Source organism: Mytilus galloprovincialis, chromosome 5 (assembly GCF_965363235.1).
Source record: "Mytilus galloprovincialis chromosome 5, xbMytGall1.hap1.1, whole genome shotgun sequence".
Taxonomy (NCBI): Eukaryota; Metazoa; Mollusca; class Bivalvia; order Mytilida; family Mytilidae; genus Mytilus; species Mytilus galloprovincialis.
The window spans coordinates 52,717,296-52,737,030 of record NC_134842.1 but is presented as its reverse complement, the minus strand read 5'-3'; the positions used below and the strand labels follow the sequence as shown (position 1 = coordinate 52,737,030).

Below are 19,735 nucleotides of genomic sequence, written 5' to 3'. Positions count from 1 at the left end.
TATTTTCATATCTGAATACCCGTATATATACGTGCACATTTGATATAGTTACCAAATAAATGATATCCACGTGTGTATTAATAATACAACAGTTTAAACAAAAAACGAAACAGAATATTTAACAAATTATTCCTTTATGTATTTTTTACGCGTTGTTGTCCCACCAGTGACATTGATGACCTCTTATGAACTATGCGTAGGATAAATTTCAATTTCTTTACAATTATATTAAACGTGTGTGTCCGTCAGCTGTCGAAATAAAACAAAATATCAAGGTAAAATCTAAATATAAATACTAGGTTTTATCTAAATGTATTGTGTATTAACCGATAAATGTCATTTAGGCGAAGCAAGAATTTATAATTACTAATAAATATATAGTATGTTCTTGTGCAAATAACTGGAGGAATCAATATAGCCAGGTACAAAGGTATGTCTATTCATTTAAAATACGTTTTTCTTCGGATCGTAATGTTTTATCTACAGAGTGTATTCTTTATTATTTTGACAGCAATGTATTTGTGCTTAAAACACGAAAGGTCAATTTCCCTGTATTATGAACTGACATTACACAATAAATTTTTTATAAAACTAAATTACATGCGTGTATAATTAAAAAAAAGATGATACGAGGATTTAGGGGGTATTTAAACTAGATCAGATCAGATTAAAAATAAACCAATAAAACACGAATACACTCATGTTCAACCCGACCACATTTAAACGATGTCTAACTCATGTTAAGAGTCTGTAATTAGCTGTCATTCAGGGATTGTCGCTGATGGCATTTTGTAAATGTTTCGTACATTATTTTGTTAATTGTTAGGCCGTTGCTTTTTTCGTTTGACTTGTTTCAAATTTCGTATCTTATGGACCTTTTAATGCTAAGTATTCATTTTGTTCTTCATTGTTGCTGTCTGTCATGGTTAGGTGTGCTTTATTTCTTTAAATCCGCTTCTGATATTTTAATTGAAATTGATTGAATTGATATTTTATTTAAAGGACTTAATTGTTGTTAATCATGTTAATGGCAGCCCTACTATGTATAAAGTGAAGAAAAAAATACGAACTCCAAGGGAAATAGCAAAATCAAAAAAAGAATGCATAACAACTGTCATATTCATGAATTTTCACAGACACTGTTATTAAGTTAAGATTATCACATCAAAACATATGATGATGTATGAATAATCAGAAACATAGCATGTACTATCAGATTATTCAATCAATTTTGTATGGGATCTGTCTTTTGTCGAATTCTTTGTTTCAACATGTTAAATGTAGATTTGATTTTATGAACAATAAAATATTTTGAATTGAAAACATGAACATTAAATTTCAGCAATGGTTTTCAGTACTAACATATCCATAGCTTTGATTGTTATCGTCATTACGTATGTACTATGGAGGATCAGAGCATTTACAATTAGATACAGACAGTGGAGAACAGCAACATTTGGTCAAAGTATTACAATTCTTGGTCCGCTTCACCCTATATGGGGCACTCTTCATTTGGTATGTACAACTATATTTATGGCGAAAGAAGACTAAAAATAAAGTTAAACAAATAATCACATTATAAGTATGAATAAAACGAGTTGCGGATTATATGCCAATGAGAAAGCAATCCATTAACATTTTTAAGCAAATACCTCTAAAAGTCATGATACCGTCTCAACAACCGGCAAGTGCAAATACCGATATTTCATGTTATAAATCACCAAGAGTGTGTTAAAGAGGATGTGACTCAGATACATGAATTATACCCCCTTCCCCCAAAAAAATCTTCCAATCACGTCTATCATCAAAAGAATGAAAGACAGACACGCTGTGTTAGTACTGTTTATTTACAACTGTTGTTACTGTGGACATTTATTGTCTTCAAATTTTATATTAAAAACATGAGAATATTCATTCACAAAGAAACCACTTTATTTGTGTTTTTCTTATTTAGTATCCTTACGCGGTTCTCATATCAAATTGATTTTAACCAGAAAGTCGAATTGGTTTTCGTAAATTTTTCACTGATTCAGGCTTTAATTAAAATTGTATTATTGTTTTAATATATTTGACTTGAGCTCTTACACTATGTGATTTAATTTTTTTTGGTTTGTAGGTTCACGATCTAGCTTCCTATTTCAAACTCCTTAAAAGTATAATTGAAAAGGAAAGACCTAAGGTTTATGTTGCTTGGAATATGTTTTTCTACCCGAGTTTTGGGGTCTGTCATCCGGATTCGGCGCAGATACTTTATAAGTCTTCAGCACCAAAGGCTCATGCCGTTGGAGGGGCATATAGATATCTGAGAGATTGGATAGGTAAGAATGCTGTCAAAGGGACCTACACATATTTAAGAGATTGGAAAGGCTGGATTTTGCTGTCGATTGGGCTTACATTTGTTTATGAGATTTTATAGTCAAGCTTATGCTGTTTGAAGGACTTACATGCATGGTATGATATGTGATAGGTGCACTCCATACCATCGACTATGTGTATATAATGAGGTAAACGAGAATACTTGGAGAATTGATAATCATATGTGAATAGAAGTTTAAACTCAAAACCTTGGTAGCAAAGGCCAGCACTGTTTAAAGGACTTATACATTTTATGTATAAGATATTTAAAATTAAATGTAAAAAATCTATAGGAAAATGCTTTTTTCTTTTGCTTCGCGCTTTTTGATTAGTCACCTTTTCGTGTCTTCTCAAACATGCGTATAAATGCAGTGGCCAGTTTGTTTAAACATGATTCAAAGTTAACTTTGGTCTGATCTACTCCTCTAAGATAAAGTTAACTTGATCCAAAGTTAACTTTGGTCTGGTCTGCTCCTTCAAAATAAAGTTAACATGATCAAAAGTTAACTTGTAAACAGGACTGCTTTGGATTAATGAATAGTATATCAGTATTGACTTCCGATCAGTGGAAATCATGCGATTTGTTTTTATGTGAAAACAAATATCAATTATGCCACCAGTAAAATCTGTCAAATATAATGTTATGGTTAAATATTACCATTGTTGTTTTGTTTTTGTAAATAATAGTTTATCTGTTCGGAAAAAGGTAATATTTGGAAAAAAAACTCTCTGATATTTTATATTATGATATTTTATATTAAACCGTTTTCCTCTAAAGTCAATAAAACCACATAATTATTTTATTCATAATTACAGTTAGTGTTAAGCAATTAAGAGTAATCTTTTATTGTACATTTAAATGGAAAATAATGGAAAATATATAATTAGAAAAAAAAATCTAGATTGATATTTTCTGTTTCCTTTGAATACTGCAATAATTAGATGCAGGATGTTATACTACATTATCATGATCAGATGACAATTGCGGGACGGGGAATGAAAGGCGACAAGGGTGGGGATTATGATGACGATGATTAAAGTACACAATCTCAAAATTAATTAAATCCAATCAGTAGTTGATTTAATTTTACGAAAATAACATTTTATTTATCTAGGCGATGGTTTGTTGATATCTGATGGAAAGAAATGGGAACGGAATAGACGACTCTTGACCCCAGGCTTCCATTTTGAAATACTCAAACCATACGTTAAAGTATATAACAGTGTTACAGATGTATTTCTTGTAAGTATAGAGTTGAGATTTAATTCGGCATGTTTGTTAAAAATGAACCTAAGAAAACAACACTGAAAGTCAAGTGATCAACATACTGGAGAATCTCATTGACAATTTTGAGGTAGAATTTCTGCGGTTGTCGGCATTCGTATTGGAACCAACTGTGCGCCGTTCCTGGACAACCTGTTCTTGTATTCATATGATAGTTTCACCTCCCCATTTCTATCTTCGATCAGAAGAATGACAAGTTTGAGCTTTCTTAAAAGCTGTCGACTGCTTCGCTCTATCCTATATTTGCATGTGGTTGTTGATTTTGTATTGGAAATGTGGTATATTTAGATATTGATTGATATGGATTTTATGTCTTATACATATACTATCATTTTTTGTATATAACTTGAGATGAACTTTTTTGAAATGATAAAGAGGCTGTACAGTGTTTATGGTTGACAAAGTTTTTTTTTGTGGAATGTGGTTTTCTAGTTCTTTCAGCTTGTCATTGACTTGGCATTTTGTTTGCTAGTTCTGTAAATAATCTATTTAGATATCTACGAATGTAAAGGTGTGTCGATTCAGAGTACCATAAATAAATGCAAACAATATGATAATCTTACTGATATCAATAAGCAATTAAAAACCAATCGTTCAGTAACAGATTGGCGGACTTTCCACATTCTTCCACATCAATTTTCTAAATTATTGATGAGAAGCTTCTTCCAGTTTACTCAAAGTTATTATTTGCGTCGAAGCATAGGTATTCTTCATACTGATTCAATAAATAATTTTTTCTATATATTAGGGAAATAAGGGACATAATTGCCAACTTCCGGTCATACTGATTCCAAAAACATTTGACTTATATATACTATTGCCTGTAATAACGGAGACATTAGGTACTAAGATTAATGTATGTATATTTAAAAAAATAAAGTTTTATAGGTATTTCGTGAAATAAGTGCGAAACATGGCAACGTCTGCTTTACTGAAGGTCACTTCCGGTTTAAATTATTCAAGATCATGTCAACCAACAGTTTGCACAGGACCCTATGTCTTTATTCTTTCCCAAGTTGGAGTGATAATCAATTAACCTAGCTTCAAATATTTCATTTGAGGAACAATAATTCATATAAGATGTCAATATCAAGGATCTCGATCAGACATTTGATTTTTTTTAATTTGGAATGGACTTTTCAATGACGGCTGTAAAAATCGTGAATGTGTGACCTCAGTTTAAATCAAATAAAAAATGGCTACACTGTTACCGATAATAAATCGCAAACAAAAAAATCTTACAACAATACCAATAAGACTACACAGAAAACTGTAGATAAAGAATTGAAGAGTAAGACAACATTAAAAACTGTATAGCCAGTCAAGGTCGTTAAAACAACTTCCATTTATTGATGTTTGTTAAAGCTACACTTAGCAAGTAAAATTCAAATTTAGAATACGAAAGTATCTTTACATTGACTTTCTTCTTTTGCATGATTTAATAGGAAAAATTGAAGGGTTATGCTAAAAGTGGCGAGGCAGTAGACATATTCCCGCGTGTAGCTTTAGCATCTTTAGACACTATATTAAGATGCGCCTTTTCATACCAAGGAAAGATACAAGATCAAGGGTGAGTATATAGTAAAGTAAAATATCACCCCCAAAAAAGATAATCTTTAAACATCAGCCAAGATGCAAAACAAAGTTATGAAGCGAAAAAAGCATTTTAAAAAAAATGGAAAATAAACTGGACATCAGCATTAGAAGTAATATAAACCGGCAAAAGGACGTATTTCCAAAAAACATTAATACCTAACACAATAACTTTACACTTTGCAATATAATAGTTTCGTTGTTTGAGTTCAATTTATGCTTTCGTACTTTTTGATAAAAATATTCGATAAACAACAAGTCTAGGATATTTTGGAATTTTTAGTTTCAGTATTGCTGTTACATTTTAATGTTTACAACAATAAAGACGCGGCAGTTTAATTTCTCTCAATGTTTATCGTTACAGATCAAAACATCCCTACGTAAATGCTGTGAATAGATTGTCATATTTAACTTTGTCCAGGTGCTTGTAAGTATTTCTTTAATGTATATAATATATTTATCCATCTATATATCCCAATACTATGGATTTAGTTACGTCCATAGATATATATATATCCAACAACTGCAACAAGAGTATTTAAACGATATTTCTTTACTCGAGACCGTTAAGCTTGATTGTGTAGAAATATCATAGAAGACGATTAATAGCGGTGATATCTATTTCTCTAATGATTTTGTTCCTTCTTTTTCAAAGATTGGAAGAAAGTTGTGTACTTTTTTATATTTGACATCATCAGGCATGGTCGTCTGCCATGACGTCACACTATCACTATAACAATTCAGAAGAAACCAAGAAAATTTAACGCCACAAATATATTTAGACCAATCATTTGCCAAGAACAGATTTTTCACCAGTGAGAACAAACATTTTTCTTACATCGGTCCGGAAATGTGAAAATATCGCAGAAATAAAAGAAACAACATTTTTAGATTAAAATAAAAATGGACGTTTATGGATACATTAATTTCATCAACGAAACAAGTCTACTTGAAAATTTGTTTTACTTCTATCTATACAGTACTTGCAACCTTAGGCGTTACTGTTTCAGCGATCAATCAGCGGTCATCGATCAGTCACCGATCAGTCAAGTTCGCGTCAAACTCACGTCAGCAATCCGTCAGACTTATAGTAAAAGTAATTGACTGATCGGACTGATCGGACGGATAGTACCGATCGACCTTGATGACGGATTGAACTTTAATACGTCACATGATGAACTAATACAAATTACGGAATCTTAGTTTCGTTTGATTTAATTAAAATGGCGACTCGTGAAAATCGAACGTTCAATGATACAGTTTATTTATTAATTATTTAGCAAAGTTTTATTAATTGAAATGAAAAGAAATGTACAGATAAAACCTAAATTAAAATATCATCATTAAAGAATGGTCTTTTTCGTTTTATTTAGGTTATATATTTTCAAACCCGCGGCGAGTGTCTACATCGCGAAATTGATTTTATTATTTTCCAAACATACTCGGGAAAAACAAAATGAAAGGATCAGTTATTGAAAAATGTAGTCTATTTTTTTCAATATTTAAAGTTTTTGTATCCTTATCATCATAAAATTCTTAAAAAAAAAACTTATCATAATCATGGACTTTCTATATTCTCGTCACAATCGAAGCCTTTAAAATAACAAATTACAAAAATAAACGCTATTTTTTTAACAAGAAATATGAATAATTTTAAACAATGCAAACAACATTACATTTTTTTTTGATAGTCCTTTTTACCTTAATAAAAAAATAACTACTCCTAAACAATAAAAAGTAGAAAAAATCCAATGGCGGTAAACATAAATATATTCCTTAAAAAGAAAGAAACAATTTTAGGCAGATTTATTCTTGAATAATTCACATTTTCTACAAAAAACATATGAAAATCATTTATAACAACTGATTGCAATTGAAATTACAATATTTTCCAATGTGAGAAGAAATATTTGCATTTTTGGCAACGCGTACAAAAAAATAATATCTTTTTCCTTAAAGTAAACATAATTTATGAAGAACAACCAATCCTGATGAACAAAAAGTAATGAAATCATATGGCGGTTAATAATTTATATCATAATAAAGCAATAACTGCATTCTTATTCCACAAAAATAAAAGTTTAAGTATTTTAAGTCTCATTATATCTCAATTTTAATCAGCAGACTTGTCTCAAGATGGTAAAATAACTGATTTCAAATAAAATAGTATCATTTTTAATAAAAAGAAGAATAATTTTGGTTATTTTAAACAATGCGAATAAAATTTTAGTATGATTTCTTGAACATTCTTTTAATTTTATGAAAAAGAACTATTCTACACTATAAAAAGTACAAAAATCCAATGGCGGTCAATAATTTTCAGTAAAATGAAGAAATATTTGCATTTTAGGCAACGCGTAAAAAAATTAATATCTTTTTCCTTAAAGTAAGCATGTTTTATGAAGAACAGCCAATCCTGATGTACAAAAAGTACTGATATCATATGACGGTTAATAATTTGCATCAACATAAATCAATAACTGCATTCTTATTCCACAAAAATAAAAGTTTAAGTATTTTAATTCTCATTATATCTCAATTCTAATAAGAAGACTTGTCTCAAGAATGGAAGATGGTAGAAATAACTGATTTCAAATAAAATAGTATCATTTTTAATAAAAAGAAGAATAATTTTGGTTATTTTTAACAATGCCAATAAAATTTCAGTATGATTTCTCTGACATTTTTTTAATTTTATGAAAAAAAACTATTCTAAACTATAAAAAGTACAAAAATTTAATGGCGGTCAATAATTTTCAGTAAAATGAAGAAATATTTGCATTTTAGGGAACGCGTACAAAAATTTAGTATCTTTTTCCTTAAAGTAAGCATATTTTATGAAAAACAGCCAATCTTGATGTACAAAAAGTACTCAAATCATATGACAGTTAATAATTTGTATCAAAATAAATCAATAACTGCATTCTTATTCCACAAAAATAAAAGTTTAAGTATTTTAATTCTCATTATATCTCAATTCTGATTAGAAGACTTGTCTCAAGATGGTAAAAATAACTGATTTAAAATAAAATAGTATCATTTTTTATAAAAAGAAGAATAATTTTGGTAATTTTAAACAATGCCAAAAAAAATTTAATATTATTTCTTTGACATTCTTTTAATTTCACGAAAAAACAACCTATTCGAAACTATAAAAAGTTCAAAAATCCAATGGCGGTCAATAATAACCATTTTCGTAGGAATAAGTTTATGTTAACAGAGTCATATAATACAATTATGTATTATATGTCTCTGATGTTAACAATATTTAATACAAAACTATTAATCAACACAAACAATTTAACGCTCTAAGCATATTATTCTGTTAAACTATTTTCACTTTTTTATTGCAACTAATTTTATTACAAATTAACGTGTAAATTAAGGTGTCTTCGTAGAGGTCCGCGTTCATCGTTTGTAAACACTGTCGAGTTCGGTTTACATAAGAATTTTAAATATATACGTATCCGTCCGATCCGTACATAAATTTAATTGACTGATCGATCGGTGACAGTTGTCAGGGTAACTCTCACATAGGTTATTTGACTTATTTGACGGATCCTATGGGTCACCGATCACCGATCACTCATCGATCAGTCAAACATCCGTCACCGATCATTCACCGATCAGTCAAGTTCACGTCAAACAGTAACGCCTAAGGTTGCAAGTACTGTACTCAAGATAATTCGGATCCCATGAAAGATGATGAATCAGCAGACTTTGTTAAAACATATAGTTTGATTACTATAAAAAGTTACGTAGTTAGTTAATGGTCATCAGATATAATGATATATTATCAAAAATAGATTGCATTTTCTAAAATCAAGCTCAACGTTCTAATAGGTAATTTTGCCGACCGATACTTTTATATTGGCAATTGTACTGCAAAAGATCCACAAAGAGTAAGTCTACACATTCACGACAAAAAATTAAAGACTTTTTTTTGTCTTATTCCATCTGTATATATATAACGAATTGATTTTTACTTGAAGTACAAGTCACTGTGATTGAATGAAACCATTTAGTTGCAATCCATCTGTTTATTCAACTAAAGCGATTCCCAAACTTTCTTCTTTTAAATCAATGTTTGCACGGTGATCTGCAATTGTTTATATCTTCGTCATTTCAACTTTGGTGGGCACTTGTTTAATTTGTAACCATACCACATTTTATGTTTGAATGAAACTACTCTTCAATTCAATTTCTGCAGTAGGAATTATATAAATAAACTCATCATAGATACCAGGATTAAATTTTGTATTTTCGCCAGACACACGTTTCGCCTTAAAAAAAACTCATCAGTGACGCTCCAATTCAATAAATTTAAAAAGTCCAAATAAAGAACGAAGTTGAAGGGCATTGAAAACCAAAATTCCTGAAAGTTTTGCTAAATCAAGCTAATGTAATCTATTCCTGAGGTAGAAAATCCTTAGTATTTCAAAAATTCAAAACGTTTGTAAACAGTTAAGTTATAAATATAATGCATTTCTAATCAACTTATAATTTAGTAGATGTTTTTACCAAATCCATAATTTACCAATTGTCTTAATTAATATCTACACAGTTGCAGTTTAAATCGTCTCAAGTTGTGCACTTGTCATTATAACATTGAAATTCTAATCATTATTTTTTAGAAAGCCTTGGTATCAAATTGATTTTATTTATCGATTTTCTAAAGAACGAAAAGAATTGAAACAGCTTTGTGATTATTCACACGAATTTTCAAATGGAATTATAAAAGAAAGAAAGCAAACTCTGGTTAGTGTTCAGATAAACGCTATATTAGTCATATATCATTGTAGTTTATTGTTTTCGCGAGAAAACGTACATCCATCACAAATTTCAAAAAGACGAAAAACAAAGAGACAAACAGTACGAAAAATTGATCTAAAATTACGATTGACCGATATGAACGAGTCCTTTACTTTATCCAAAAGTTGTTATTGAGTTCATCACCACCTATGATCCAATAAATAAAAAAAAGGTCGTTAGTTGCTAAATGTCTTAAACATGTATTCGACAGTCAACACCGAGTAGTAACAGTTTTAAATGAAAAAGTTAAAACATTTTATAATTGATTTACGTGTTATATTCAAATTCAAGTTCGTTTTAGAAATTTTCTGTTTCTTGCACTTAGAATTAAGCTATATCAAAGAAACATACAATATAACTTTAAATATATGTATGTACATATTATTGCAGTTTAGAGTATGCCATTGGTATCTTCTATCTATTTTGTGTTATATGGTTAGTGTGTTACAATTTAACGTTGCGTCGTTTGTTTTCTCTTTTTTTTTAGTGTAAATTGACATTGCGATAAGACGTGTCACGGTACTTGTCTATCCCAAATTCATGTATTTGGTTTTGATGTTATATTTGTTATTCTCGTGGGATTTTGTCTGATGCATTGTAGTGTTGTGTCGTTGTTCTCCTCTTATATTTATGCGTTTCCGTCAGTTTTAGTTTGTTACCCCGATTTTGTTTTTTGTCCATGGATTTATGAGTTTGAACAGCGGTATACTACTGTTGCCTTTATTTAGATACCTTATTAGTAAATGACAATACCACTTAAATTATAAAATTGTCGAATAAAAGCGCTTTCTTATGTGATCACTACACACTAATTCAAAAACTTAAAGTCAAGTATGTATAAGTTTTTGTTTACGTTGTGAATTATATAGCCGAACGGGACATAAAAAATAGCCAAATGCATTTAAAAACAACATTACCGATAGTTGGTTGAACATAAGTTTCTATATAACTTCTATTTTTTGTCTGTTATTCACATTCTAGAAGAAAGAAGGCCAACCAACAAAGCGTCATCTTGATTTCCTTGATATACTTCTTACAGCTAAAGATGAAAATGGAATAGGACTTTCTGATGAAGATATCAGAGCGGAAGTCGATACTTTTATGTTTGAAGGTGAATGTCAAAAGATGATTTTTTTAAATATAAACTGGTAGAAAAATGGAATACAAATGGGCCAATTGTAAATTAAAAAGCTGCAGAAATAAAATAATGAGATGGTAATACCAAACAGATGACAATAATTAGAAAAGTATTTACTATAAAATCTAAATGTTAAGCAATGCAAACAAAACATAGTGAACTCATAATGTTTGGAAAAATAGGCTATTTTGTAACGCTAATAAAATTACGCTGTTATGGTTTAATGGTGTCGTAAGTCTTTGACTGTAGGTAGTATGTCTAGATTAATACAGGTACTTAAACAAAGTCATGAACTTGTTTTTTTCAGGTCATGATACCACTGCAGCAGCAATAAGCTGGTCTATATACTGCTTGGGGAAATATCCAGACGAGCAGGAAATAGTATATACAGAAATATCAGAGTTATTAGTAGATAAACAAGAGGTAACCTGGTACGTTAATTTGAAATTCTATAAGGTGGAGGATTCTATAGCAATAGAGAAAACAAACATATCATTAGTTATGAATTAGCGGATAGAGAGCACCACAACAGGTGCCACATGTAGAGCAGGATCTCTTATCCTTCTAAATCACCAGAATTTATTCTTATTCTTTAAGGTTCGTGTTGCTCTTTATTTATCTTTCATCCCTTTTTCTGATCGAACGAGTATACTAGTTTATAAGTTTTATTTTTATTTTCCAGAGTAAGACAATGTTTCTTATTTGTATAGCCATGCTGTTATATGTACCTCTTTGACTTATGATTGCTATCTGAGGTTATTTTCATTATTAATTATCTATTATACTAGCTACATAGAATTATACTTTAAAACATGGCACGACATTTATGTAAAAAAATAATGCAGTACATGTCTTGCCATTACAAAAATGAATCATTACACCAAATGGGCTATTATGGAGATATTAAACATTGACACGTCAGAGTTGTCAAGATTTCTTTTATCCACAATACGCATTTAGATTTATTTAAGTAGAGTATATATGCATTTTGAAAGGCTGTTACATTGTGTTATCTTATTTTAATTTTATTTTTAAATAAACATGATGAAATATATATTGTGACAAATTATTATTCTTAAATGAAGATCTTTAAAGCCCTGCAGAAAATATGTTAAATAAAAAGCAATGTTAACGTTATAATGGACATCTGGCAGACAATTGACGCGTGGACGTCGTTATTGTGTAAAACTATGTGCCATACGTTGCATCAAAGGTGACCTTCTGTTGACCTTTAAATATTATTTTTCAATCCAGGGAAAATCTGCAGGAGATGCCTCAGCTTACAGCTTTTGTAAAAGAATCTATGAGAATGTTCGCACCAGTACCGGGAACAGCCAGACTACTGACGTCACCTATGAAGTTTGGTGACATCATTGTACCAGCTGGTGTTCATATAGATATTAGTATTCACTCGATTCATCATCATCCAGATGTTTGGCCTGAACACGAGGTAGATATATTTTATTTTGACAGGCTTAAACGTGACACAAGAAACACGTTTTTTAGTTGCGTTATGTCAGTACAAATATAAACAAATCTTTATCCAAAAAATAAAATATGGTTATTCGGGAATTTGTTTTTCCAAAAATTGCATAATATATTAAAACGATGTATTTCAAGTGATCATCTATTAATGTATAAAACCTTGCATTCGTAAATTTTAGCCATGCCGATACTCACATAACTATCTGATATTTGTTGCAAGGCCGCCTTGTTTGTAAGAACATGTAAAGTCGATATTTGATATATAAACTATATAGTAATCTTTACTTCAGTAAAACGCCTATCTAAATACATTTTTCAAACTTGAGTATCATTCAAAAACTATTTTTTATTGGTCAAATAAGTTTGTTTCTTTTGAAAGAACTGTCATTGTGTTTATTGTCACAACCAGATGTTGTGTTTTTGCAAAGAAATTATATGAAGCAATTACGAGAGTACATACGATATAAATTGGTGTCAGCATTATTACTATTTGATATGTTTGATGCTTTATCACAGGTATTTAGACCTGAAAGATTTTTACAAGACGATATAACTGACAGACATCCTTACAGCTACATACCATTTGCTGCAGGATCAAGGTAAGGGAGATAGCACACGGCACGCGCCATGTTAAAAAATCTCATAAAATTCTTGTTATTGTTTTATTACAGTTATTGAAAGAACAAAAGGTGACAATGCTCAATGTATGACAATTCTAAAAAGAATCTAATCTGGCTATTTTCTGCTATTTCCGTTAAACTATTAAAATATTATCAAGTCTACGAACTAGAATAGCGAACTTCCTTTGGAGAAAAAAAAGGTGTTTACAAAAGTGTTACAAATAGACAACGTCGTATGCATTGTAAATTCGATTGCGAGATAAGTATATATTTTTTTCGTAGGAGATGCAAAAAAGATATTGAAAAGTCTTTTTAATGCTTTGGCGCATCTTACAATTAAAGAAAATTTACATTTTAGCAACTTATCTAATGAAAAACATAATGAAACTATATATTGCAGGAGTGATATGAATCAAATGATTATACAATATGTTAGTGTGTTACAAACCTATGCAATAGTATAAACACATTGAACTGCTATCATCTTTATTCTATTATTCTTCATTATAAACGAAAAGATAGATTGAAAGAATTTCAGCAAATTATAACTCTTCTAAGATAGAAAACATAGCTGACAACAAGATTCCAAAAGTTCATATTATAACACCATGTGTTCACGAGCTGTTTAAAGTCAAGGTTATACCTTTATCGTATCTTTAGCGTAATGTTTGTATGAAAATTTAGTTCTGCGGTCAGATGGCTTTTATTTGAGATTCGTGTTGCTCAAAATTCAACATTATAAGTTATCTTTGGTAAGTGTTGATTGACTGTAAGTCGACATTTTTTTTCTATTTGTACTAAGATTTCTAATCCCACTAGTTTTCGAATACTTTGGACTCGAGCATCACTGAAGTTAAATTTATGTCGAAATGCGCATCTGATGCAGATAAATTGTAACGTTTATTTTTCTTCTTTATAGTATCTTTCTATCTTTGATTTATTTCTGTAGCTTGATAAAGTAATTAAGATGAAATATATGTATTGTTATTTGTCCTTACATTTTTTTTTTCTAAAGACGTAAAAAAATATTTTGTCTTTAAATCTTAGTCCTATTGCAGGAACTGTATTGGACAAAATTTTGCAATGAACGAAATAAAAGTTGTTATCAGCAGATTAGTTCAGAGGTTTGTAGATGTAAATAGACAATGATATCAAATTGTTTTTGACAAACTTTTGTGGCATTATTATAATACGGAGTAAATAAATAATAAAAAAACAACAACAAATTATATGTTTAAAATTAAGCAAAGATAAATGTCAGATAAAAATAGTTATAAATATCAATTTGAATTATGTCGGAATGTAATTTTGAAATTTTAGTGATTACAATAACACGCAATATGATGTGTGTGCTTCACTGTCCCGTATGTTCTCCCACTTATTTGTACTGAAGTCCTGTCATGAATTTTTGCCATTTTAATGTTATATTTAACATTGCAATATAAGCGGGAGGTTTGGCTAGCCAATAATTTTTTCTCAAATTGTCCTGTACCAAGTCATTGTTATATTGTAGTTCTTTTCTGTTGTGGTGTAGTTTTCCTCTTATATTTGATGTGTTTCCCTAAGTTTTAGTTTGTAACCCGGATTTGTTTCTTCTTAATCGATTTATGAATTTCGAAAAGCGGTATACTACTGTTGCCTTTATTTATATACTACTCTGCAAGGACTGTATAGTCAGGTAAGGTAGTTAAAAACTTCCATCGTCAACCTACTCTGCAAGTAGCGGGTATATATACTGTTTGACCATCCGACCATCTGTCTTACTGTCATTTCTCATTGTTTCCAATTGCATAACTAAAAATTCTATTGGATGACATCTTTTTGTTTGGTTTCCAAATTCTTAATCTAAAATTTGTATCGAATGATATCCTTGAAATATATGGTCACATATATTTGGAGGAAGATTTCAACTAACATGACACATGTTATGGCCTAGTTCAAAGTAACTACAAAGAGACCAAGATAGCCTACAAAATCAATTTTTTTTATGGAAATATTCTTTATAAAGCACAAAAATGTCAGTATTCACCTCAGAAACTAACCAAACCTTTAAATAGACTAATTAAGAAGGGATATAGTTACGATACTGTTGTCAGGTCATTAAAGATTGCATATGTTGGCGTTAATATTGATTCACTTATAGGGTCTTCGCATCGGTACTAAACACATTTATTAAAAAACCAGTTGTTGGCATGACACGGGTTATGTTCTTCTCATATATGTTATAATGGTATGGTACTAAACCCCTAACTGGAAGGATCGTGCCTGATATTCATATGATGAAATCAGAATCTTTCATTCAGTTTAATTGAAGTATGGAGCTTGCAAGTCAGTTAACTGCTAGTAGTCTGTTGTTAAAAGAGGGACGAAAGATACCAAAGGGACAGTCAAACTCATAAATCTAAAACAAACTGACAACGCCATGGCTAAAAATGAAAAAGACAAACAGAAAAACAATAGTACACATGACACAACATAGAAAACTAAAGAATTAACAACACGAACCCCACCAAAAACTAGGGGTTATCTCAGGTGCTCCAGAAGGGTAAGCAGATCCTGCTCCACATGTGGCACCCGTCGTGTTGCTTATGTGATTACAAAGCCGGTAAATAGTCTAATTCGGTAGGTCACATTTATGTTAACTATGTATTATTGTCATTTTGTTTATTTTCTTTGGTTACATCTTCTGACATCAGACTCGGACTTCTCTTGAACTGAATTTTAATGTGCGTATAGTTATGCGTTTACTTTTCTACATTGGCTAGAGGTATAGGGGGAGGGTTGAGATCTCATAAACATGTTTAACCCCGCCGCATATTTGCGCCTGTCCCAAGTCAGGAGCCTCTGGTCTTTGTAAGTCTTGTATTATTTTTATTTTAGTTTCTTGTGTACCATTTGGAGTTTAGTATAGCGTTCATTTGACACATTCCCCATTTCCATTTTCAATTTTACAAAAGTTGTGGTCGAATTCTTAATCACATGCTACGTAAGGACATACACCTTGACTAAGATGTTCTCAAGTAATAAGGGAAGAATCTGTATTGCTTTTCAAGTTACAACGTCTAAGGACATTGTATTAAAGTGGCTTTAGAAGATTGTCATTACCGTTTCAAAAATATTCTTACTAATGTTCAATGGGACGACTTATATGAGCTCATCTTCTTTTCCTCTCCTTGCTGTTAAATTTGGTTGAAACCGATTTGTTCCGCATACTACTCAGTGATTTTGACGTTTCGTCGTATAATAATAATTGCTTTGCTATATGCTATAAAATTACGTACAATTCGAGCTGGTAAGTGGGCAGCAATATATGAATAAGTTGTAATTATTAATACGAACGTTTTTTATCGCTCTTTCAGATATAAAGTATCACTAGTAGATGGTCATAACTATGATATAAATCCAGAACTGGTCATGAGGGCATCAAATGGAATCAAAGTAATATTGGAAAGTCGGTAAATTGAGAGAAGTGGCACATCGCGAAAAACTATTGGAATATTTTCACTGGAAAGGAAATACCAAAACATAATTGTCTTTCAATCATCAGAGATACTTTCACTTCGTAAATGTTTCCCCTTCCAAAGTAATTCTAAATTATTTTACCAGAAATTCTAATGTTGTGTGTAAAAAAGCAGCATTATTTTTTAAAATTTTCTCTGGGATACGATATTTTAGTTCTCATTTTGTAAGTCTGCCGCATTTTTTTACTGACGTTAGGTTATATATGAAGTAAAATACACCACAGGAGAAGAATATAGTTTGGAATTGCCTAACTCTCGTTCTTTTATTATGCTACACTTACTCAGTTATACACATATGTTTATCAATATAAAATGGTATGAGGATATCCAACAACGATTATAATGCCACAAAAGAAAACACCATACATTCACGTGCTTGTCAAGAACATTTGAGTGCTTTATTGAGCTAAAACTCCTTTTCAGCCTAAATGTTCTATTAATAAGATATGATGTTCATATTTAATAACGGGAATTATGCATTCATATGGCCAATGTCTTAATTCGAACGTTAATAATATATTACAATATGTCAATGGACAATATTTAACTGTTTGAAAATTCAGTCGATATAAGAATCCTACAAAACCTTTCAAAATTCATCTTTCATTGTGTATTTGAAAGGTACAAAATCAATCAGATGTACATGTATATTTACGCGTGCATAAGGCAAATTTCTATCCGACGCAGCACAATGTCACAAACTCTAAGGGACAGGAGATATCAATGAAATTGGACATATGATACTGAGGTCAAATAAGACTAAAAACAATGAATCATTCATTATTCAGTAGTAATGTTTATTTACTTTATTTAATTGTGGAAAGCTAAATATCTTTTCTCTTATCTCTGCTTTTTGGTCCCCGCCGCTAAAATACAAAGAGAAGAACGTATTAACAAATATGATAGTACTATCTTTTAAACGATGAACGACGTCATTATTGCATGACAAAAATTAAGTAAAAGAAATCACCAAAGATACCGGGTTTATTATTTGGTACGCAAGATGTGCGTTTCGTCTAGACAAGACTGACTAGTGACGTTCAATCAAAACAGTTTGAAATTCAAATAAATACAAAGTTGACGAGCTTATTTTTTTTTCTTAAAGTTGCGCAAGAAAGGTTAAGGTAATATATGCTTAGGTTCCTCAGTAAAGAAAGGTTAAGGTAATATATGCTTAGGTTCCACAGTAAATAAACCTAAGTATTTCGTCTGTTCGGACATTTTATAAACAGTAAAATTACAGGAAATGGGCATATTAATGAAATTGTTTTCATAAAAAAATTCTGACTACTGTTTTAAAGTCCCAACGATATAAATTCAATTATTTTCAATTGATTAACTTGCCTCTTATTGTAAATTTCAATTCATCAACACCAACACTGTTTTCGGCCTTAACAACATAGGTACCTAGCTGGAACTCCCTGGGACCTTTTATCATAAGCTTGTGAGGTGTCTTGGTCTCAGGTCTTCCGACATAACCGTAAATAATGCGGATACGAAATCTTTTTCTCTTAATTTGCTCTCTTCCGTATTTGGTTTCCTTCCACCATGAGACGGTTGGGGGAGGTCGACCTACAAAGAAATAAGAAGAAGAGGACATTATTGTTGGACACATAAAGATACTAGAGGTTATATGTTATCAAAATGACTAAAGTGTGAATCTAAACATGGTAGTTTTGAAGAGACGCCTGTCTGTTGTGTTTAAGGATTTACTTGGGTGAGGTTTTGGAATTTGTATCAAATGTTCGGACTCCTTGGTGTTTTTCCATACAATACAATGTAAAATATTTTGCCCCATAACACCCATTTATTTTTTTATATAAGACTTAATAGATTATGAAAGGTCATTTACCAAAATTTTAGAAGATTCTTAATTTTCCTTCTTTTGTTTTGGGACCTAATAATACCAATGCAATTATAAGGTAAAAGTCCGAGTCAGCCTTTTCCCGCCATATTTAAAATCTCAAATATCTCGTAAATAAATGTGGATTTCTAGAAAAGGTTATGGTTTTGTCTGGTAGACATATGTTTAACATCTTCTTTCGGTTACAGTAGTTGTTTTGAACTGTGCAGTTACTGTCGGAACGATGTTTACCAAATAGTCATTTTAATTTAATGAATAAAATGAAAAGATTGTATACACAACACAACATTATAGTTTTTCGTCAATGATACATTCACCTAGAAAAATGTCATGTTAATGGACGTTCATAAACAGGAACTTAACCGTCCCCGAAATAAAGATATGTTTGAAATTAACTTTTAGATGCTTTTTGTTTGTAATCATAGTAATCTAATGTTTATTATTTATCTATCTTTTTTTTAATCATCGGTGTAATCTTACTTTTATTACTTTAAGAATAATCGAAGTGGCTGTTCTTGCATGTACTTTTAATATAATTTGTTATTCTGGAATTTTCAAGAAAGATAACATAAGTTTATACAGGTCATATGATCTCGCGCTTTAAATGCAAATAAATCTTTAATCCAGTCCTATGATATTGAAACTCATCAAATCCCAACGCTTATTCTACTTGTGCTTAAAACTTAAATACTCTCAACTTTAAATAAATGAAATATAGGATATACCTCAGCCGGACGGGATCTAAGCACAAAAATCAAAATAAACCAGTAAACAACATTTACTAGCAATCATTTACAGTAAATTAATTGTAAATTTATTGAAAATATGTCAGAATATTGATTGTTATGACACAACTGTAAGAAAAATGCATTAAAAAAAGAATTGATTGTTGTTGTTTTAAGCCGCTTTCAGAACATTTAGCTAAAAGCTGAAAGTGGTTACGGAAGTCGTAGTTCATGGAGAGAACCTACGATTTTCAGAAGGATAACTGCCAATTGTTTTCAATGAAGATATGAGTCGAGCGGGATTAGTCTTCACAACCACAGTGTTGACAGGCTAGTG

At 30.7% G+C, this 19,735-nt stretch overlaps 1 protein-coding gene across 2 annotated transcripts in view; it reads left to right on the top strand.

Annotated features, from left to right (window-relative positions):
- LOC143076018 (cytochrome P450 4A10-like) overlaps positions 1-19,400 on the top strand; it is a 39,546-nt gene extending 20,146 nt beyond the window's left edge. Inside the window, exons 1-13 of one of the 2 annotated variants that reach the window (XM_076251626.1) lie at positions 317-430; positions 1,343-1,515; positions 2,117-2,318; positions 3,471-3,598; positions 5,086-5,210; positions 5,598-5,660; positions 9,868-9,991; positions 11,027-11,156; positions 11,491-11,614; positions 12,438-12,633; positions 13,185-13,267; positions 14,347-14,412; positions 16,648-19,400. In XM_076251626.1, coding sequence (XP_076107741.1) covers positions 1,345-1,515; positions 2,117-2,318; positions 3,471-3,598; positions 5,086-5,210; positions 5,598-5,660; positions 9,868-9,991; positions 11,027-11,156; positions 11,491-11,614; positions 12,438-12,633; positions 13,185-13,267; positions 14,347-14,412; positions 16,648-16,747 — 1,512 coding nt within the window. In that variant the 5' untranslated portion in view covers positions 317-430; positions 1,343-1,344 and the 3' untranslated portion in view covers positions 16,748-19,400. Of the gene's footprint in view, positions 1-316; positions 431-1,342; positions 1,516-2,116; positions 2,319-3,470; positions 3,599-5,085; positions 5,211-5,597; positions 5,661-9,867; positions 9,992-11,026; positions 11,157-11,490; positions 11,615-12,437; positions 12,634-13,184; positions 13,268-14,346; positions 14,413-16,647 lie in introns of those variants that run through there. The other variant, XM_076251627.1, reaches the window with a different exon arrangement.
- Positions 19,401-19,735: the final 335 nt, after the last annotated feature.